Source organism: Dermochelys coriacea, chromosome 5, assembly GCF_009764565.3.
Source record: "Dermochelys coriacea isolate rDerCor1 chromosome 5, rDerCor1.pri.v4, whole genome shotgun sequence".
Taxonomy (NCBI): domain Eukaryota; kingdom Metazoa; phylum Chordata; order Testudines; family Dermochelyidae; genus Dermochelys; species Dermochelys coriacea.
The window spans coordinates 122,636,424-122,660,048 of record NC_050072.1 but is presented as its reverse complement, the minus strand read 5'-3'; the positions used below and the strand labels follow the sequence as shown (position 1 = coordinate 122,660,048).

Below are 23,625 nucleotides of genomic sequence, written 5' to 3'. Positions count from 1 at the left end.
GTGGGGGCGAGAAATACCATGGGGAAATAGTTTTACTTTCTGTAATGACTCATCCATTCCCAGTCTCTATTCATGCCTAAGTTAATTGTATCCAGTTTGCAAATTAATTCCAATTCAGCAGTCTCTCGTTGGAGTCTGTTTTTGAAGCTTTTTTGTTGAAGGATAGCCACTCTTAGGTCTGTAATCGAGTGACCAGAGAGATTGAAGTGTTCTCCAACTGGTTTTTGAATGTGATAATTCTTGACGTCTGATTTGTGTCCATTCATTCTTTTACGTAGAGACTGTCCAGTTTGGCCAATGTACATGGCAGAGGGGCATTGCTGGCACATGATGGCATATATCACATTGGTAGATGCGCAGGTTAACGAGCCTCTGATAGTGTGGCTGATGTGATTAGGCCCTATGATGGTGTCCCCTGAATAGATATGTGGACAGAGTTGGCAACGGGTTTTGTTGCAAGGATAGGTTCCTGGGTTAGTGGTTCTGTTGTGTGGTGTGTGGTTGCTGGTGAGTATTTGCTTCAGATTGGGGGGCTGTCTGTAAGCAAGGACTGGCCTGTCTCCCAAGATCTGTGAGAGTGATGGGTCGTCCTTCAGGATAGGTTGTAGATCCTTGATGATGCGTTGGAGAGGTTTTAGTTGGGGGCTGAAGGTGATGGCTAGTGGCGCTCTGTTATTTTCTTTGTTGGGCCTGTCCTGTAATAGGTGACTTCTGGGTACTCTTCTGGCTCTGTCCATCTGTTTCTTCCCTTCAGCAGGTGGGTATTGTAGTTGTAGGAATGCATGATAGAGATCTTGTAGGTGTTTGTCTCTGTCTGAGGGGTTGGAGCAAATGCGGTTATATCGTAGAGCTTGGCTGTAGACAATGGATCAAGTGGTATGATGTGGATGAAAGCTAGAGGCATGTAGGTAGGAATAGCGGTCAGTAGGTTTCCGATATAGGGTGGTGTTTATGTGACCATCGCTTATTAGCACCGTAGTGTCCAGGAAGTGGATCCAGACGTCAAGAATTATAACATTCAAAAACCAGTTGGAGAACACTTCAATCTCTCTGGTCACTCGATTACAGACCTAAGAGTCGCTATCCTTCAACAAAAAAGCTTCAAAAACAGACTCCAACGAGAGACTGCTGAATTGGAATTAATTTGCAAACTGGATACAATTAACTTAGGCTTGAATAGAGACTGGGAATGGATGAGTCATTACAGAAAGTAAAACTATTTCCCCATGGTATTTCTCCCCCCCACCCCATCCCCCACTGTTCCTCTGATATTCTTGTTAACTGCTGGAATTAGCCTACCTTGCTTGTCACCATGAAAGGTTTTCCTCCTTCCCCTCCCCTGCTGCTGGTGATGGCTTATCTTAAGTGATCACTCTCCTTACAGTGTGTATGATAAACCCATTGTTTCATGTTCTCTGTGTGTGAGTATATAAATCTCTCCTCTGTTTTTTCCACCAAATGCATCCGATGAAGTGAGCTGTAGCTCACGAAAGCTTATGCTCTAATAAATTTGTTAGTCTCTAAGGTGCCACAAGTACTCCTTTTCTTTTTACATCTACAACAGTTGTTTAATTGTTCATTTGACCACTTTCAGCAATATATGACCCCAGAGGCAGCCTTCAGCAACTGATTTAGCCAAAAGTCATCAATTCTGCCATATAAAATTATAATTATAGGGATCTATTAGCAGGGTTTTTTTTTTAGTATTTGGGAAAGATTTTAAATCGGATTTTGTAACTTTCACATGATTGATTACTCTGTGCTACATTTATCACTGGCATAATTCCACTAACTTCAGCTGAGTTACATCAGGGATGAATTTGACCCTCTGTCTTCCAAAGAGCTATACATACGCATATATACTTACCCATGCAAGGAGGAGGTTTCTCTGCTTATTAGGAGAATATCCTTAAAATATCCTAATAAAATAATACTTACAGTGTAAGGGGAACCTATGATTTAGTTTAGTGCCAGTCTGTGGCTAGACCTTGTCATATTGTTGCCAGTTCCTGTGATTTTATCATAAGTCTCGTAATAATTTTGTGTTTCTCTGAAAGTTCCAGATCCTGCAGTCATATGATTATGTGCTTTCATATAATATAAAAAGGATGTTTCTAGTCCTTCTGGTTGCAGAGAAAAGCTTGAAAATGTGTCCCTGAAAAGCTCAAAAAAAACAGAAGGCAAATAGAAAGAACCAAAAATGTATTATATTCTTATAAATCTCATGATTTTGGGGGGACCTAACAACATAAGCTGTGCACAGCAGGGAAGGATATAAAGAGCCTATACAGAATCCAGGAATCCCTGCTAGTACCCCCTAGGCTGAGGAGAAGGCGGTACACCCACACAGGAAAGCAATATTAGCCAAATGCACAACAAGGAACATCCTTCATCCTTTTAAAGAATGGTGCAGCAGGCCAACAACCCTTGCATGATGCCTCCCAAAGCTCCCTAAGGGCCAGTGCAGCTGTGCACAGATCCAGTGTAGGCCCTTGCATAATCTGGCCTCATGTTTAGTGTATAGCTAATTTCTGGTAACCACATGGAGAGGAAGGATGTTTGAGGCTTCTTCCAGAGGGAGGGAGGGATCATAGCTGAAAGGGTACCGTTCCTTGTCCTGACTCTACCTTCATAGAAAAGCAGTACTCAACTTTGTAACCACCATCATGCTGGTGAGGGATGGATAGGATTTGCCATGGAGCTGACAAATCTCATGATCACACTTACCGTTCAGAGATTTTACTCTATTACATACGTTTCACATTTCGAAGATCGCAAGGCCGGTGGGACCTCTATGAAACTGCTAGTCTGACATACTGCATAACACAGGCTAGAGAACCTCACCCAGTAATTCTTGGTGTCCTTTTCCCAGTTAGTATATTTGAATGTGAAACCCTATCAATGAATCCTAAGGGAACCCTCTTCTGCTGTGTTCATGTTGCTGGGACAGTGTCTGACCAAAGAGATAAATTACGACATTGTTGACTCCTAGGAAACACCCACCCTGAGCGTTCTGCAACACAGTGCTGAAGACTAGTCATTCCTCTTAAGTACTTTAGCAACATTACCTCCCTACATATCCCTCTGAGCTACAGCTCTCTCCCTGCCCTCCAGTAAGTAAACAAGGCCTTTTCCACATGTAGTGATACCCTCTCAGAGGGCATCCTGCCCTGCTACACCTTGCCCTCTGAAAGCCTGATGCTTCCTGTTCACATACAGCTTCAGCAGTGCAACGGACCTTCCCCTTGCCGGTTCCTGGCCTGAAGGACTCGTCAGGAATTGGCAACAGGAAAGGTGACAAAGATCTTTCTGGGAGGACAGACTTCTCCGACATAGCTTCCTCAGTCGTTCCACACAAAAAGCCTAGATATTGGCCATTTCTTGCATGGCATAAGATTGGGAATTGGCTAGAGTTAATGAGTATAGCAGAAAGAAAAGAAGTACTTGTGGCACCTTAGACACCAACAATTTATTTGAGCATGAGCTTTCGTGAGCTTTATGCTCAAATAAATTGTTAGTCTCCAAGGTGCCACAAGTACTCCTTTTCTTTTTGTGAATACAGACTAACACGGCTGCTACTCTGAAACCTGAGTATATCAGGTTACAGTAATCAGTTTTTATTTTTAACTTGTAAACACATAGAGGAGTTCCTATGTGTTATGCTCGAAAAATAAACTATACAATTTAAGAAATTAATTCAACATAAGCCACCATCCTCACACTGAGCCCTGAACTCATTCCAAGTTAGCACCTAGTGCTTTTATAAATCCCAGTAACTGTCTAATTGCATTTTTCGGGGCCTAAATATCTTTGTAAATCTGGTCCTCTGTCTATATACAAAGTTGTACCAGTTTAACTAAAATCACTTTAAAATTAGATTAAGTTAAACCAGTGCAAAACCCCAGTGTGGACACTCAAACTGATTTCAAGATTGCTTATATCGATGCAACTTAAGCCGATTTCTTAATGAATTAAGCTAAATTGATTTAAGCCAGTTTAAAACTGATGTAAGAGATCACCACCCCGGGGTTGAGCTGATTTAACTAAATCTGTTCAAAAACACAACCTTAGTTAAAGCAGAGACAAGTTTGAGGGCTTTCAAGACCTAAGAGTTGAATCCCAGTTGCATCACTCCGTCTACAAGACACAAGCAGAACCCTGATACCAATAAAATCAATGGGAGTTTTATCATTGAATTCAATGGGAACCGAAAAAGATTTTTTATTCTGATTCCTGGCCAAGTTTGCATTTTTACAGGCCCCCCTACTCTGTCTACCCAGCTATTTATGAGCAAGCAGGGAAGTGCTATGGACAAGAATCTTGTGCAAGTATAAAATTCTTCAATCCTCTGCCCTTTCACAGGTCTGAAGCAGGCAGTCAGGTTGGATGGATGGTGTAGCAAGGAAGAATTGTAAAAACAGTATGACCCACGCATTTTGGAGCCTGATCCAATTCCAGTCCAATACCAAACATACCATTATCAACCTTTTTACATTGCAAAGCGTGTACTACAATTGTTGGGAAAAAATTGCTCAAGAGTGCATCCCCTGTTACAGGAATATGTTAAACAATATGTCTTCACTGTGGAGGCTGCAGCTAGTAATCACAACTAACCAGTGTGGACCCTGATCCTACAAAGATACACCCATGTGTTTTGCTTTACACACTGAGTTAGTCCCACTGACATCAGCAGTGCACAAAGTTAAGCATGTGCACCAATCTTAGCAGGATCAGGACCTTAGGTGTTACTTTGGAAATAAGAAAGCAGTTGTTGGGGAAAAGACAGAATTTAAACTCCATGTTTATTTTCAGTAGTATTTTTGTTAAGAAACTATCACTATAATTGAGTCTATAAATCAATGGCAAAGGTTCCTGTTTTCAAATCCAATTCATTCTCCCTACTGAGTAAAAAATTATATTGCTCCTGGTTTATAGTGAGCTCAGATAGAAAAGTGTCGTGTAGGATGGACAATCTTCCTCTCACGATTTAGTGGAATTCAAATTCCAGGTGAAAACATTCACCACCTGTAGTGAATTACTCTCTGATAAGAAATCCAGCCCAGAGACAGCCTAAAAAAATTTATGATAGGTGTGGAATCTCTTTCACTTTTCAATTAACCCCACTCTGTTTTAAAATCATGTCTCACATTTTAGCAGCTCGATCATCTTTGCAGAATTGTGGGGGTTTTTAGTACAAACACTTATTAATACAAATTTGTGGTTCAAACAAACATTTATTAGTTCAACTATTCCTTTCCCACATGAGAAGTCCCCATTGAATTCAATGCATTTATTGGCATGACTAAGGATTGCAGGATCAAGCCTTACCTGCACAGCAATCCCTTTACCCTTTGCTGAAATGCAGTAATCTCTGGGGTGGACCATGGAGGCTGTTTAACAGCATATAGGAATACTACATAAGAGTTAAAACAGGAAGTATACAATATTGTAGTTAGCTAAAACTACTAGTAAGCTAAGAGAACATCACTGCCTTTGCAAAAAGTGCTGTGACATCTTTAGTGAAAGCCTTGATTTTGCATCTTATCCTAGAGAAAATCTCTATCTCTCTAGGACACTAGTTCAGAACTGATTCACAAGGAAGAGGTCAACCTACAGAATCACCAGCACCACTTCAGGGGCAGCATCCAGATTTTCATTAGCAGTCTCCATTCCAAGTAATAACCAGGCCTGACATTGCTTAGTTTCTAAGAGCTGATGAAAACATTGCCATTGGCAGTACAGCTGCAGGTCATTCCTCTGTTAACTGCTGGCTACAGCAGACTGAAATTATTTTTACTACCCTGTAGAAAACAAAGGAATCTCAGAGATAACACATATCAGAGTAAAATTCTGCCCTGGGTTATACCGGTGCACCCACTGAAGTTTGTGACTCAGAAAGTTGAAATTCCACAGATATCACTGGCTGCAGAACCTGGCCTCCTAACATATGTGAAGGTGATAGCTATGTGATGAATTGAAGAACTATGTGATAAACGAATTTACCATGAACCTTTGACTACCACATCTGACCTCTGCCCACCACTCCATCTCCCTAGGACTTAACCTACAGAATCAGATCTGAATTTAGCTGGGGTTTTATAGAAGGATCCCCATAAAATAATTTACACCTGACAGGACTGCTGTGAGAAAATGTCTAATGGATAGAAATGAGAGTCATTAGTTGCAAAATGAAAAACACTAACTTCTGCATTTTCTATCTTATGGTGCTTTGCTGTGTTTTATTGAATAACATTGGAAATTTTACATACAGCTAACATTTTGTTTGACAACAGTAAAGATCACAATGTAACAGGTAGTATCTAACTGTTCAATAACTTGGTACCAAGAACCAGATTTCCCCATGCAAAGCATTTGATTTCTCTCCAGAATTGCTGGCATGAAAAGATTAATCAACAGAAATGTGTTGTTTTGAGAAATTTATGTTTTCATAATACTTATTTGGTTAGACTTATCATTGCATTGAGGACAGAGGGAGGCACAAAGAAATACAAGGATACGCTGAAAAGAAAATGTTAACTAAAAACGGGAAAGGATCTCTTTTGCTTCGTTTAAAGTATAAGCACTCTTACTGTAAGGTTTAAAGGTATATGTCTCTCTCTCCATTCTCTCCAGGCTATGGCGATTTACGAGTTGGTGAAAAAACATAATAAAGATTTATAATAGGACAAACTTCCCTCCAGCCATTACTGTTACACCTTTCCCCTGCTTCTGCATTTCAAATGTTAGCTCTCTTGATAGGAATAAGGAAAGGAGAGGAAAGCACTGACCACTACTGTAGGTTGCTTTTACTAAGATTTTATCTTTCTGATGTAGTAAATGAATCGAACAGTCTGCTTTTCTGTCTCAAAACTCCTTATGTATAACTAGATAGCTGCATACTGCATCCCATATAGATATTGCACTACAGAACTATGTGGCTGTCAAATGTAACCTACTTTGAGATCTATCTGTTTTAGAGAAAAAGTCTGCTGGTTCCTTTATGAAGTATCCCTAGATTAACATGATCCTACATTATGGGCTCTATTAAATGAAAGCTTTCCAAACTCCCTGCCAATGGAGGGTACTTAGCTACTGATTTATCTAGTAATGCCTTCCTGTAACCCATGGTGACCATGATCAATATTTTACTTTCTCGACTGCAATTCTTGGCTTAGAAATGTTTCCTTTGAATGACACTGAATTCCCTGCATGACAGTATGAGCTTTCCATAGTTTCATACCTGGTATTGACTGGGCTGTTGCCTCAGCGGCGATGACAGGAGCAGCGTTAGGTTGTTGCTGACTAGAGCTGACTTCCGGCTCTGCGCTAATTGAAGGAGATAATGCTACTTCGCCAGCGGGACCCTGATTTGGCACGGGTTGGAGAAGGTCTTCTGAAGCAGCTTGCTCTTCTTGTCCCGGGAGCTGCAGGGCTGATAAAGGAATGCTAATCTGTTTGCTGGTATTGGAAGTACTGACTGGCATCTGGAGCGCTACCTGTTGGTTGGCTGTAGGGGTGCTAGCTGGTCCTCTGTTTGGGGAAGCCAGAGTTACTCTTGCAGGCTTCTGAACCGCAGGCCTCGATATGACAGGGGGAGAAGCAGACATGTTTTGTAAGTCTAGCTCAGCACTGAGAGAAGGTGCTACAGTGGGGGTGGGCTTAGAGGGGCCAATATAGGAAGGGCCAGCATGAGTTTGAGGCTTGGGCTTTGACATCTGCGTCAGCGATAACGCAGGTCCATCAATGCCACCGGTAAGTTCTGCATTAGCCACAATATAATAATCTTCAGGGATTTCTTGCTTAATCTTTTTGACAATCACATTGTTACAACTTTCATCAATGACCTGAGACTGGGAGCCTGAAAGAGATGATGAGGATTGGCCCGCTCCAGGCCTTTTGCGGGAAATGGTTTGAGATCTTTGGGTATGAGGTTCAAAGTCACTATCCTCATCTGTCACCGAGGACTCGCAGACCATGTCAAAGAGGGTAGCCTCATCTTCGTATTCTTCCACGGCTTCATCTAGCTCTGAAGGCTCACTGCAGTAAGAGAAATCACAGGAGTCCCTGGTTCTGTTACAATCCAACTTTGCTTTCACTGGTCTCCCAGGGTACCTCTCTACTGGGCTAGTCTGTGTCTCTGAGGGCACACCTATGATGCTGGGACTGTCCGAGTTGAAGCTTCTGTTGTCCTGGAAACATACTCTTTCCTGGGACCCAGCCCTGCAGGTAGCAGTCAATGGCCAATGATACGCATGGCCTGCGCTACAGCCCCACATAGCTGTCAGGTTGCCATGGGAACCTTCAGAAAGCAAGTGCTTTAGATTTGGAATGAGGCTGCAGATGGTCCCATGGCTGTGGGCCCAACTGACCAGTTTGGAAAGGTTTTCAGAAGAGGTATGAAGGCAATCCTCCATGTTATAGGATCAATAAGTCCTTTCCTAAAGAAAAGAAAATTAAAGGCAATTTTTAGGTTACACGTTTTCAACAGTTGTAACTGTGTACTGTTAAATATTCTTTTAACACATATTCTTTTTCTGCAAGTAAAGGAGCTGAGACCTACTTCTATATATTCCTTATACAAAAATGTTTACAAAAGGCAAATAACCATACACAAATTATAGGTAAACCATCTTGTTATCATATAATAGGCTCTAAAGGACACTTGTCAACATAGCATTAATTTTTAAGCACCTTCTCTCTTCTTACTCTATCTATAAAATGCTGTCTTAAACAATAGGGCAAAAAAAGCTCTTTATGCACCTCAAATCTACAGTGAGATAAAATAGCTTTTTAAACAGGCAAGTTCGCTACTATTGATAATCTAATTCGACATGTTGACACTCAAATCTAAAACAAGTGCATGTACAAATCTTATCTGATAGACTTAATAAAAAAAAATAAAAAAACCTCTAACTATAATTTTTAGCCTGAATCTGAAACTAGCATTACAGGCACTGAGTTCAATCTTCCGCACACATTGATCATACTTAATGTAATTCTTGAACTATTTGAAATGCATCTTCCTTTTTAAAGGAAATGCAAAGAAACCCACTTGAGGGCCTAAAATTGATAATCTTTCCTTGAATTAAAACCAAAGTAACTGTGTGATTGGTTCTTTGTTATCTTCCACCTGACTATTGTACCCGCTAAGTGTCCAGTGGCTAATAGAAATCCCTGCTTTCTACTAGCTTCAAGCTTGTCTAGAAGAGTGATTCTACTGAATATTGAGAATTAAAACTTCTGTTGCTTTATCAAACCTTCCAAGTTCATAGAGACAAATTTTGATTCCTTTGGCATCAATAGTAAAACACAGCACTTGTCCCCTTCTCAAAAATATTTATCTAGGAACCCATAACAAGAGGCATTGAAATCTCAGGCCAAGTTAATAAATACTGGAAAAGTATAATTTCTGGCACTCAACACAGAGGACAAGAAATTGTTGAATTTTCAGTCTTTTACTTGCCCCAAATTGCATGTCCTGCTCATGTTCCATCTTTCAAACAAAGTTAGCCTGCAGACAAAATCTCATCCCACTGGTGAGAACCCTCAACTCCGATTGATTTCAGTGGGAATCGAGGCTGCTAAGCACCTTTAAGGATCAACCCCAATGACTGCTGAGGAGTGCAGCAGAGTTTACACCTGGCCAAGTGAGCATTAAACTGTCTAATAGATTTTATAATGGTTTCTCAGCCCCTTCCATCACATGCAGCCATAAAAGAGACAATCTGAGATGGGAGAGATGCTTTATTTACTTACACAAACAGAAAGATTTAATAAGGGAGTGGGAAAACCCAGAGCCATACAATGCTGGCATAGATATGTTAAAGAAAAGCAAGGAAATGGAACATAACTGAGTTAGAAGCATAGAAATTGTTCACAAGTAATTTCTATATATAGTTTTTGGACCGTAGATATTTTTCTGAGCAGTTTGTTGAAAGTATTTTGATACTGAAGCTCTAGGAGTTAGTTTTTCATTATACAATTAGATATAGTATGGTATGTTTCTGTTCTCTGACTGGATTAATATAATATTTAGAATCAAGATTTCAATGTGAATGCTCATTTTTACTAATTCAAAATATGCATTTCCACTAGCATCCAATGTTTGCATACAGTTTACTATTCCAGAAAACACCTTTGCATTTTTGCCAGTAAACTTGTTCACCAGAATGTTTACAATTAGCAAAAACACTGAAAGCAAATTCACTTAAAAATTAAAATGAAAATTCATTTGTTGTGGTAATTGCAGTATCTGTGAACACTATTTTGGACAGTATAATCTATAGTCAATATTCATTATCTTATTATCCAAATCTTTTCACTTTTAATTAAGCAACAAAAATCTTCTTTGGCCAGAGATGGAAATAAGGTCCAGTTAGTAAAATGTTCAATACAACTCTAGATTAATGACAAAAAAACCCAAAACAAAAAACCACCAACTTTCATTTCAAGGTAGAATCTATATTAGAACCTAGATAGAGTCAAATAATCTAATCTACCAACTGTAATATCTGAGCCCATCATAATTGTTAATATATTTAGCCTCATACCATGTCTATGAGGTGGGAAAGTACTATTATTCCCATCTCAGTTTCTGCGAGACTGTGGGTGAAATCCTCATCTCAGTTAAGTCAGTGGCAAAACTCCCTTTGACCTCAATTATGGTCAGGATTTCACCTTATGTGACTTGCCTAAATTCACACCAGAAATCTAGAGCAGAGCCAGGAACTGAACTCAAAACTCTGCTGTCCCAGCCTACTCTTTTAACCAGTTGGAAAATAATGAGTACGTCAGCTCTTTTAGCACTGCAGTTTTTCGACTCCAAACAGCAAGAGTTATAGGAACCAAGGAGCCTTTTTCCCATTGTCCTGCCTTAAGTATTAGAGTGACACGATGGGTGAGGTGATATCTTTTATTGGACCAATCCAGGGCTTTGGAGCAGAGCCCGGAGCTGGAGCGCGGAGCAGTTCCGGAGCAGTGGAGCTGCAGGTTTTTGCGTGGAGCAGGAGCGGAGCTGAAGCACAGCTTCAAAGCCCTGGATCTCACCCACCTTCTCTCTCTCATATCCTGGGACTGACACGGCTACCACAAAGCTGCTTTAATAAGGGCAGTTATATGGCAAATCTAGCCAAACTGGGGGGATACTTAGAACATTCTCTGAAGCAAAAACTCTGAAAAGAAGTATGTAAGTTTGAAAACACTTTCTAAAAAATGTAAATCCTTAAAAAGCTCACTTGACAGTATCCCTTTTCACAGTGCAGTCTTGCTTTTAAACTAAAGGCTTTTTCAATTGCAAGAAAGGTTTACCAAGAAGGAATGCACATAACTTGAAATTTCACCTTTATTTGGCACAACACTGAATTTAAATGTCCTGAGTTGTTGTTGTTGTTCTTCTTCTAAGGTAACAGAGATTAAGTTTATGTTCTCCGGAGTATATCACTGTATTCTCTAACTTGCCATCTGCTACCTCCCCACAGGTCACCTAATCAGAATATACCCATAAAATTGTGACATGATAGAAGAAGAGATACATGGGGCCTGATTTGCTTCTCATTTACACCTGGTGTAACTCCATTGACTTCCTGAGCCATTTAAATATAACCAGGTCCCTCTGATGGGCTCAGTCTTTACAGACTGGTAGGGAGGCATGCCTTTACTTTTTCCTTATGGTGATTTCTGAACCCAATGGACCTGACTTCTGAGAGATGCTGAACACCTGCTGACTATAGCTGGCATCATGGGTGTTTTGCATGTTTGAAAATCAGGCCCTATATAGTTTCCTAAAACCAATTTAATGCGGAGCTCACTTGCACCTCATGTCCCATACCTCCACCCATCCCCACACAAATATTTTAGAGGCAAAAATAATAATATTGCTCAAAGACAAGTATATTTTTACTGATCTTCCCTTGATAATGCATCAAACTGTCATTTAACCTGGTAACATGAACAGGTGAATACTTGGCCACTCTGTGTATGTCTCAAAAGCTAAAAAAAAATAGCTAAAACATGATGTAAATGTCAAGTACATTTTATCATTAGGAAAAGGCTGGCTCCAATTTAACAGCTCAAACCATACCATAGAGAATCGCATTTTCATAAAACAGCATCTTTTAGTCCCAACATGCTTTGCAAACTGTGGCCCTGATGCCACAATGAGCTTTGTGCATATAAAGAACATAAGAACGGCCATATGAGGTCAGACCAAAGGTTCTTCTAGCCCAGTATCCTGTCTTCCAACAGTGGCCAATGTCAAGTGCTTCAGAGGGAATGAACAGAACAGGTAATCATCAAGTGATCCATTCCCGGTTGCTCATTCCCAGCTTCTGGCAAACAGAGGCTAGGGACACCAGCCCTGCCCATCCTGGCTAATAGCCATTGATGGACCTATCCTCCCATGAACTTATCTAGTTCTTTTTTGAACCCTGTTATAGACTTAGTCTTCACAACATCCTCTAGCAAGGAGTTCCACAGGTTGACTGTGCGTTGTGTGAAAAAATACTTCCCTTTGTTTTAAACCTGCTTCCCAGTGCCTACCCAGAGGTCATTGCAGGATTGGGATCTACAAACAGAATAACAAATACAATTAAAGGCCTGATCATGAAAAACCTGCCGGGCATATTCACTTGACAGGTTTCAGAGTAGCAGCTGTGTTAGTCTATATCCGCAAAAAGAAAAGGAGGATTTGTGGCACCTTAGAGACTAACAAATTTATTGAGTAACCTCATTGTTTTCAGTGGCACTATTCAAGCTAGTAAATCCTATACTCAGGACTAACAATGTGTATCATACATTACACATCTGTGCTTTTTTTTTTTAAAAGGCGAAGTTATTGCTATTTCCATTAGAGTGTAAATGCATGTTCTTGACATTTCAGGTCAGATACATTTCACTTGCACAGTAGCAGAAAATTGTCTTCTGGAGAAAGTTGATTTTAAATGTATCTAAAAAGGGGCAAAGACAGCCTAGTAAAAGCACAGCTCAGGACGTCAGACAGGCCCATTCTAGATTGCTCTCCCAACTCTCTCCTCCCTTTTTTCACACCAGCAAACAGGACCTGTGTCCACCTCCCTGGTTCCTGAAGTCCCCAGGTGCAGTGGAACCATTGCTTCACCACAGCACCTGAGAAACTCTTTCAGGTTGCCTGTGAGTCTGCAAATGGGGGAGACCAGTCCCACAAGGGCTTCCTGCTCTTCCCCATGTAGAGTTGTTTTAAAAGCAGTTCTGTAAACGTGGCACCTTCTTACTCAGCAGAATGAGCTGCGGATTCTGTTTGTACATCATCAGGAGGATTGTTCACTACGTTCCAATCAGCTACACCCTATGCAGATCCTCGGACAAGCCCAGGCTTCCAGAGGCATAGCTACGGGCATAACTGGAGGGCAGTGCTGTTGCACAGATGCAGTTGGAGGCCCATTTTGGCTGGCAGAACCTTTATTGCGAGTGACAATGCAGAAGATGGAAAGAACCCAGTTTGACCCTGGGAGCTCAGGTTGAGTCTGAAGGGCTGGAAGTCTGAAGAAAACAACATCTTTTTACTCGTAAATTGAGTACATTTGATACAGAAGTTATTATGGGGACAATAAACATGGGACCCCATAATGCCACTTTTGCAGAGTAGAACCACACTAGAAAAGATTAAGGGTGAATCCGGTGAAACCACCAGGCTGCAGACCCACTGGCCACAGCCTCCTGCAAACTGAAGGTGCAGAAGCAATAGGGACTACTGCAATCCTGACATTGCAGTAGTGTACACAGAAATTGCTTCCCCTACCACCCTGTACCAAACCTCTCTTAGCAAAGGGAAATGATTTGACCCTAGAAGCTTATTTTGGAAACTTCATAGAAGAGGGGGAAAATTATATTCAGTTGTTAGAAAAAAAAAGGTAAAAAGAATTGGCCTCCCAAAGGGACAGTTTTTCCATTCATTCAGACTACTCTTTGCTGGCTGGCAGTCCAGTCTTACTTACTAAATCACATTGTGAAGGTTGTTTAAGTCTTTCTATCTAACTGGCAGGATTCAATAAGATGACTCATGCTTTACAGCCTACTTACATGAGTACTCGGAAATCATACAGTAGCTGGCAAAACTGAGCTAAGTCTCTAATGTGAATAATGCTGCTATTTTAACTGCATTAAAAACTGCAAAGCCTTATTATTCTAGAGGGATTTTCTGCTGGTTAGAGCCCAGCAATGTCTAATCCTGTGTGAATCATCTATAGGTGCTGAAAATTCAATACAGTAATCTGGACCCTAAATTAAGAATCAGACTTGATCTCAGCATGCCTTGACATATTTAGCTTTTTAACCTCATTTACTACCAGCTGCTATGGTGATTACTGCAAACTTTCATTTTAGTACACACCACAAGCCTCTGCTAACCTGTCTTAAGGTTGCAACCCCCTTCCCTCAAGGCAAAGGAGGACATTCAATAAGTCATCATTTGATTGGCTGTAACCAAGAACGTCTCTTTTCACGGTACATATTTAATGACTAAACTATTTTAAATAATAGCAAAGGGATCTCTTACAATCCCTCTTTCCCATTATAACACAGGAGCATGTCAGGCCACCTCACGCAGGTGAAACTCCTGTTGAGTTCTGACAGCCCAAAGGATGGCAGGAAGCAGCCCCAAAGTGCTCTCTCCTAGATGATACACCAGCGTAAACACTGTCCAATAGCAAGCCCCCGTATCAATAACCAGTCTGACTTGATTTCCTCCCTCACTAACCTACACCATGGAATGCATTTGACAAAGGCGACAGCCATGTAGCAAGGGGTCTCCTCTGGCTGCTTGCACAGATGGAAGAATGAATACCTCAGAAAGGGAGTGGTAAAGAGAGGGGAGGGGAAGAGAGAGCGCCACCTACATTGCATCGTTTCCCCTTCCTCTTGGCTCTCTACAAGCTCTTCCAGTGATGGTTTGACAAGTGAGGAGTGAGTCGGCCAGAGGCTGGAGAGGACAGTGATGGGGGACCAGCAACATCTGCCTTTTTTCTGCCTCTAGTAATGCTGACTAGGTCAGTGTTGGCTTAGGCAAGGTTCCCCTTCCTTGCTCTGAAATCACCCCATGAATGGGTTCTGCAGGCAGCAAGGAAACCGAGGATCCCGGCTCCATTGGAGACATGCTGGTAAGGAACAGGAGGCAGTAAAGAGGTCCAGGGACTATACACAGAACTGGATAGATCTGTGACTATATGAGGTGAAGTGCAGCTATGTGGTATTACGCCATACAGCACCACCAGTGCCCTCCACACCATGTATATGCCTGAAGCATGACCTGGGGAAATGGTTCCAAGGAGATAGGAAACTGCAACACTTTGCCCTCACAAAGCCACATAAGATAAGAATGGATTTCCTTTGATGGCTAACTCTGTCCAGATCAGCATTGGGTCATGCTGAGCAGCCTGTATGTCACAACAGCATCCGTTAGCACTGCTGGCATATCTTTTTGGACTACAGTGCCTTCTGCCATGGATTTGTGCCAAAGAGAACAGTATGACCCATGGTTCTATCAACACTGTTCCCATCTCGCACAAATTTATCATGAGGCTTACGATATTTAGTGTTTTGCTTAAAGTCCAAGTTCCTGGAGCCATGTTATTACTCAAAAACCAAGCTTTCATTAAAATAAAGTAAGTTTCTAACCCTCCTGGTTGCAGTAAAAAGCTTGAAAACGTGAACCCTAATGGCTCCAACACCAGAAGGCAAATGAAAAACCCCCCTCAAATTTCTTGTTTTTCAAAAAAGTTCTTGATTTTTAAGCCAATCTCATAATATTTGGGGCCTGACTCGTGATTTTTTTTTTTTTTTAACAGTGGGACTGGCAATTTTGTATTAACCCCTATACCAGTGGGTCTCAAACCACTGCTGAACACTTGCTGGTTGGTCACATCGTGCTGGCACTCCTCATTTCCAGCTGCTAAATCACATTAAGCAACAGCTTGAAATACATACATACTTCCTTAATACGACTCCTCCATGTGAGCAAACGCTATGGGTGCCACTGGGATGTTATTCCATCACCAACGAGAAGGGAAGCGGAAGTTTCATTTGCAAGTTTCTTTATTTTTATACTTATAAAGAGAGAAATCTGAGCCATTAACCCACAAGGCGCACAACTTTTACACTATCAGTTTTATTGGTGTTATATAAACTTGTAGCTGATTAAAAGTTTTGGCTATTGGGCAATTATATATTATTTTACCAGCTTCTTTATTTTCTTAAGTGAAATGTGTAATGCTTGTAGAACTACAGAAATTGATGAGCCCTCTTCTGTTTATCTGCAAATAGGAGAGCAGCTGTGCAAACTTCCCCACAGTGTCCTGCTGCTGTCTCAGCCCACAATCCTGAAGCAACCACCACTAGCAGTGAGAGTTCAATCTCGGGCCCCACCAATTTTTGACCTCTTTGCTGAAGTTGCCACAAAGATGTCACTTGTGCTATGGACCCTGATCATTAGGACCTTGACTGACAATGATTCAGTCATTTCACACAGGCCACCAGTCAGTCATCAGATAGTAATGACTAGGGTTGGGTAAACTAATTTTCTCTAATTTCAAACCCACTCAGACATTAGGGGTTTGAAAGTTGAATTCAGACTCAAATATTATTGCATTTGCATTCTGCTTAAGAGAGAGACTATGAAGAGAGGCGCAGAAAGGAGAGAGAAAAAACTTTTTAAAATAGTTGCTCTATAATAGACTATATGTAAGACACCCGATTGTGCCATGCTACTGTGTGTGTAAATGGCAATTTCCCATCCCTAATAAATAGCAATGATTCTTTTTAACCCAAAAAACATTTTTAAGGTAACTATCTCTTGGGGAAATAAAAGGTATAAAGTACAGGGAAAAGGATCACAGATTCAGATAGTTTTGCAAATCTCAAAAATAGTTTGACAAGTTTCTGAGCCTTGGATCTACAAGAGATTCTCCCAACCCTAATAAGTAGTCAGTATTCCCTAGCAGCCTGGTGTGGATTCCAACCGGCAGCCTAGAAATAGAAAGTGGCAACTCTCCATAATCAACCCATATAGCAGCTACACATTTTGGGATCCTATATTATTTGTTAATGTTTTTAAACAGTGCCACAAGAAGTTATTTAGAAGCACACAATGATTAAAAAAAGAAAAAAAGCATTTCCAAGTGGGCCCGATTGTGTGTGTCTATCAAATCACTTTGGGTAGCAAGCGTTTTCATTTTTACACATGTCTAAACATATAGGATAAAATCCTCGCCCCACTGAAGTCAATGGGAGTTGACTCCAGTGGGATCAGAATTTCACTCATAACAAAAAATAATACCAGTAACTGATATAATAAATGGTGCTAAGAATTCTTCTTTTCCAGAACGGGATGTTAACAAGTGACACATCTTAATGGACAATACAGTTTTCCATTCATTAAAATATCCTGGCACTCTGCCACACCCTTTCCATTGGACTAGAGCTATTCCTCAGCTGATGGCATGTCTTCAGTGAAGATTCTTTCACTGCCAAGTATGGCATGGTTTCAACTACCGCTGCCAGCACAACAAGTGCTTAACAGGCAGCAAACAGTTTGGCTGAGGAGATTCCTTTAGCCCGCTGAAAAGAAAAGGAGTACTTGTGGCACCTTAGAGACTAAGTACTCCTTTTCTTTTTTGCGAATACAGATTAACACGGCTGCTACTCTTAGCCAGCTGACGAGAAGATGATTTATTTTGACTTTAAAGAATATCATCAGGTTATTAGCCCAAAAGCATTTGGTATTTTTCACAAAATTAAGCCCTCTACAAACCACTAACAGAACTGCCTGGAGAATTTCCCCTCCCCCCCCAATTAATAACAATGTTGTTACTGCTTGTATTTATTTCTAAGTGGCTATCATCACTTTACTCTGTTCACACTGAAACAATGTCAGCTATGTAGGCCTTGAACCTGCTCGGTGCAGCGGCAAGATTGCAGCAGTGTGTTGTGTTGTAAGTGCAAGGTAAAAAGAGAGAGTGAGCAGTTCAGGAAATGCAGACGAACCAACCCTGCACACATGAGAGCAATGCTGTGGGGATGATAATTTACTCCCACCTAGGAGTGGAACTGAGGCCAAGGGGGAGCAGAAGCTAAACACCTTGGCTGACATTGTATGCTATGTCTTCCAGAGGCACAGCATAGAAAGGCTCAGTGCAAGGTGAAGGGGGAATAACTGGTTTCAGGTCAGGGTTTGCAAGGGGTCCTGACTAGTGTAGTGAACAGCTGTCCCTCACAATGGCTGCCTCAGGGGAATTCTTCCCCAGCTGGCCCCTACTGGGTGAGAGAATCCCTTCCTTATTTCAGAGCGGTAGCCGTGTTAGTCTGTATCAGAAAAAATAACAAGAAGGTATTCTCCGATGCATCTGATGAAGTGGATTGTAAGTGGAGGAAGAAATGATTTCTATAATGGGTCCCTCTTCCTCCTCTCATCTTTGCCTGTGCATCATAGTTACACATGGGGTCACCTGGGCCCTTCTGGTAACAGTCCCTTAGGCAGAATATCTTGAGTAGAGGGCCATTAGCTCTGGAAAGCAGCTGTAGTCATCAGGGCTTGGTGCAAAGTCTATCTCTGTACTGAAGATTGCAGTGGGAAATGTCTATCTTGAGGAAGCCCATTATGTTATATAAATGCACCTAGAGGATGCTTGATGGGCACATTCAATAAATATAATGTGAAATAATGAGCAATTTTGGGTTTGCTTTAAAATTCATTTGGTTATATTTTCCAGTCAACATAGAGTAGAGCCTTTTGTGTTAAATATTCACTCTACAGACTGAAAGGATGGTAATTAGGTAGTCAGTTACAAACAGCTGATGGGACCTAGCTGAATTACCAGAAGTAAAGTTCACTGGCATAATCTCTAAGGTTCCTGAGCCCGGATGCACAAAGGTAGTTAGGCTCCTACTTTGCATCTGGGCCCTGGTCCAAAGCCCACTGAGGACAACAGGAGTCTTTCCATTAAATTTACTGGTCTTTTTGGATCAGGCCCCAAATGGCTAACTCACAAATCTCAACCTATGTACTGGGGCCAGGCTGATTACTGCTGTCTACTCCTGTCTCTTGTCTGATTGAATGAACTTTAGCCACATTCTTTGATAGATCAGAAAATATTCATTTAAATACCCGCCCTGGCATAGTTTTCAAGGAAACACAGTGACTTCTTGTGGGGTCACCCACAACAATAAATAAATAATGATATTTCTAAAGGAATTCATCCATTCCGTGTAGGAAGCAGAACCCGTTTGCCCCAAATCTAGATAAGAATAGGAGAAATACACTGATGGTTTATTGAGGTCCACCTTCAATTACACTTTACTGAAGAATTTAGCATGTGCATATAACACCACTTTGAAAAATGGCGTCTGTTCGCTAGATACGGCTGTCACCTTTTCTTCACATTTCAAACCCTTTTCAGAGCTTTCTAAGCAGTCTGTGAAAATGCAGTCTGGGCTCAAACCTAGCTTTAGGGGCGTGTCATGGTGCAAGAAAATGACCCTTCTGGGCTGGAAAAAAACCCATTCTAAACTAGAAGAAACTCCCTGGAAAGAAATCCCACTGCTTCAGGCTCTATTGCAGGGGGTTATCTAGGACCAACAAGGGGTTCAACAAGTTGGTTTGTTTGGCAGGAGACCCTCATAATGCTGCCAATTAACCTGCCAGGAAACATTGATCTTCCTTGGGAAGAGGGCCTGTGAGCTCACAGACCAACCACTGAGCTCACAATAAGGATCCTAGCTCAGATAGTTGTGAGAAGTAATAATTCTATACTTTGGATTATCTACATTTTTGGAAGGGGCGTCTTAAAACTGCTGCTGTTAAAGACTATAACAGAAGTATCTGACCTCAGAGATGAGGTAGAGCGCCCAGTGGTGGGTGTTCTGGAATTTGGGGGTTTTTGTTTGTTTGCTTGCTTGCTTTTTTCATATTTTGTTCTGTAAGAGTCTAAAATAAATACAGAATCCCAGAAAGTGGGGTAGACTTTGTTAGAGCATCTGGTGTCTCATTTGCAAAGGGAAACCTGGGCTTTGCTATACAAAGGGAAACTGATCTTGGCCACTTTTAAAAACAGTGCAAAACTTGTCCAAGATGTATGTGATGTAAAAAAGATGGCAGGGTGGTGGGGAAGAAAATACTGTCAGCACTAGAGAAAGATCAAGGAAAGAACTGACCAATTGAAAGAGAAAATAACTGATTTTTTTTAGACAAAAGGAATGCAGTAGATCTAATCTAGCTGGACTACAGTAAGGTATTTGATACAGTTCCAAATGGGAAATTATTAGTTGAATTGGAGAAGATGGGGATTAATCTGAGAATTGAAAGGTGGATAAGGAACTGGTCAAAGGGGAAACTACAACGGATCAAGCAGAAAGGTGAGCTGTCAGGCTTGAGAGAGGTTACTAGTGGAGTTCCTCAGGGATCGGTCTTGGGACCAATCTTATTTAACATTTTTATTAATGATCCATGCACAAAAAGCGTGCTAATAAAATTTGCAGATGACACAAAGTTGGGAGGTATTGCCAGTATGGAGGAGGACCGGAATATCATACTAGAAGATCTGGATGACCTTGAAAACTGGAGTAATAGAAATGTGATGAAATTTAATAGTGCAAAGCACAAGGTCATGCATTTAGGGACCAACAACAAGAATCTTTGCTGAACACTGGGGACATCAATTGGAAGTGACAGAGTAGGAGAAAGAACTGCGTGTATTGGTTGATCACAGGAGGACTATGAACTCCAATGATGTGGCTGTGAAAAAGGCTAATGCAGTTGTAGGATGCAATAGGTGATGTATTTCCAGTAGAGACAGGGAAGTGTTAGTCCCATTATACAAGGCACTGGTGAGACCTCATCTAGAATACTGTGTGCAATTCTGGTATTCCATGTTTAAGGAAGGTGAATTCAAACTGGAACAGGTGCAGAGAAGGGCTACTAGGATGATCCGAGAAATGGAAAACCTACCTTATGAGAGGAGACTCAAAGAGCTTGGCTTGTTTAGCTTAACCAAAAGAAGGCTGAGTAGAGATATGATTGCTCTCTATAAATACATCAGAGGGATAAATACCAGGGAGGGGGGAGGAATTATTTAAGTTAAGTGTCAATGTGGACACAAGAACAAATGGATATAAATTGGCCATCAACAAGTTCAGGCTTGCATTTAGGTGAGGTTTCTAACCATCAGAGTGAAGTTCTAGAATAGCCTTCCAAGGGGAGCAGTGGGGGCAAAAATACCTAACTGGCTTCAAGACTGAGCTTGAAAAATTTATGGAGGGGATTATATGAGAAGACTGCCTACAATGGCATGTTAGCCAATCTGTGACTGCTAGCAGCAAATATCTCCAATAGCCGGTGATGGGACCCTGGATGGGGAGGGCTCTGAGTTACTACAGAGAATTCCTTCCCAGGTGTATGGCTGGTGGGTCTCGCCTACATGCACAGGGTCTAACTGATCGCCATATTCAGAGTCGGGAAGAAATTTCCCCCTCGGTGAGATTGGCAGACACTCCGGGGGAAGAAAGTGTTTCGCCTTCCGCTGCAGCATGGGGCAAAGGTCACTTGCAGGTTTAAACTAGCGTAAATGGTAGATTCTCTGTAACTTGAAGTCTTTAAGTCATGATTTGAGGACTTCAGTAACTCAGCCAGAGGTTAGGGAGTGAGAGTGGTGGGGGGAGGTTCTGTAGCCTGCAACATGCAGGAGGTCAGACTAGATGATCGTGATGGTCCCTTCTGGCCTTAAAGTTTATGAGTTTGAGACGTGCAAGCATTACCAGACTATGGGAACAGTCATGACACATGCAGAGAATGAGAAGCCAGGAAGTTTTGAAAGAGGCAGAAGGGAAAAACTGGTTGACAAAAGGTTTCCCACCTAGACTGCAACTTGATCAGCAAAAATATGTTAAAGGCTACACTGCCTCATCTAAAGAAGGGGTGCATCCACACAGCAGCAGGGAGGTGCAATTCCCAGCTCAGGTAGACATGTTCGAGCTAGCATCTAAAAATACCAGTGTGACCAAGACAACATTGGTGGCAGCTCAGGCTATTCACTTGAGTACATACCCAGAGAGTTGAGCAGGGTTGTACTCAGGCAGCCAGCCCATGCTGCCTCTCGAGCTGTGATGACTGCACTGCTATTTTTAGTGCACTAACTCAAGCGGAGCTAGCGTGTATCTATCTACCCACGCTGGGAAACACCCTCCCAGCTGCTGTGTAGACATACTCTAACAGCACTCCGGATCCTAAAGATCTGACAACTATCAGACATATCAAAGGCAGCTGAGTGAATGTTTGGATAAAACCTCTGTATAATAATCTTACAGGTTTCGTTGATGGGACTCAGTCAGCCGGTTCAAGGCCAGCATCATCTCTGACAGATGGTTATCAACCCTGCATAAAATAGCTTAGGTTTTTGCAAATACAATGGAGAAACCAACGTATAGTATAATGCAACTGACAGTCACAGGCAAGGGAGTGTCAGGACTGAAATAGCAATGGTGCTGTATGTCAGAATGGAGGCATGTTGCCAAGGTAGATAAAAAACTCTGTGGTAACCTCAAATCATTCCTATTAATCTTTCATTTTCACTAGTTCCAAGTTCACCCTATTGGCGTTTTAGATGAAGATAATGTTATCTGTAAAATCATCACTGAACAGTATGTTGCAAATAAATTGAATATCTTAAACATTCTAAAAAAATGTAGCTAGCAAAAAGGGGTTTTGTGGACCAAACCTTTCTTTTTAATCTGCTCCTGAATGGTCTCTTTTTTATACAATTTTTCAGTGTGATCTGAACATAAAGTCACATGTTATCTGTTTACTGTATCAAAATTGTCAAAGTTTGCCATAGCCTGTGCTTAATGGCCATCCCCAAATGATGAAAATGTGACAGACTTGAAAGATTTTAAAATTTTATAATTTTCTGAGTCAACAATCATCAGTGTATGTCAACTCTAGTTTCATGTGAATGTAATAAGAGGGATCAAATTCAGAGCCTGAAAGTGAGATGTTTCTCTTCTCTTTCTTTTTTCCAGAACATTTGCCTCTAAAGAGAAAGTCCATACTTAGTCTGTGAAAATGTAAAAGAATGCTATTATCGATGTACACACAAAATACTATGGAACGCTGATGCTGTTAGTTCTTTTACTAGGCTATCTGAAGTATGAAAAGCCAGTGCAGTCGCTTATGCATAAGTGAGAGCACCATTTCGTCCAGAGAAATTTTACTTTTTCAGTGTTGGTTTGTCTTTTTGACTTGTAGGATTTCTCTGACTACAATGCAATTGTCTACAATAAGGAAATTGGCACAAGGATAACCAGTGTAAATTTTCTTAATATAGACAAATGCTCAGCTCAGGGGCGTAGGCACAGGTGGGCCGCAGCCCATGCACTTAGCATCCAGGCCCACTCCCCCAGCCCAGGCTCTGCTCCAGCCCTAGCACTTGCCCCGCCCTGCTTGCCCCATGCTCCCGCCAGGGAGCAGGGTCGGGGCATGGGGGCTTGCCCACTCCCCAGCTGGAATGCCGGGCAGGTGAAGTGGGGTAAACCCGTGCCCCAACCCTGCTCCCCATCTGGAGAGCTGGGTGGGTGGAGAAGGATGAGTCCCTGACCCCACTCCCTGGC

At 41.5% G+C, this 23,625-nt stretch overlaps 1 protein-coding gene and 1 long non-coding RNA gene across 12 annotated transcripts in view; one reads left to right on the top strand and one right to left on the bottom strand.

Annotated features, from left to right (window-relative positions):
* KIAA1958 (KIAA1958 ortholog) overlaps positions 1 to 23,625 on the bottom strand; it is a 122,962-nt gene that overhangs the window by 60,292 nt on the left and 39,045 nt on the right. For all 11 annotated transcript variants that reach the window (XM_043514406.1, XM_038403256.2, XM_038403258.2 and 8 more), the window contains one exon: positions 7,241 to 8,438. In XM_043514406.1, coding sequence (XP_043370341.1) covers positions 7,241 to 8,414 — 1,174 coding nt within the window. In that variant the 5' untranslated portion in view covers positions 8,415 to 8,438. The remainder of the gene's footprint in view (positions 1 to 7,240; positions 8,439 to 23,625) is intronic.
* LOC122460176 lies at positions 400 to 21,654 on the top strand. Its single transcript, XR_006281289.1, has 3 exons — positions 400 to 410; positions 15,021 to 15,024; positions 21,319 to 21,654. It is a non-coding gene; the product is annotated as an uncharacterized LOC122460176 (long non-coding RNA).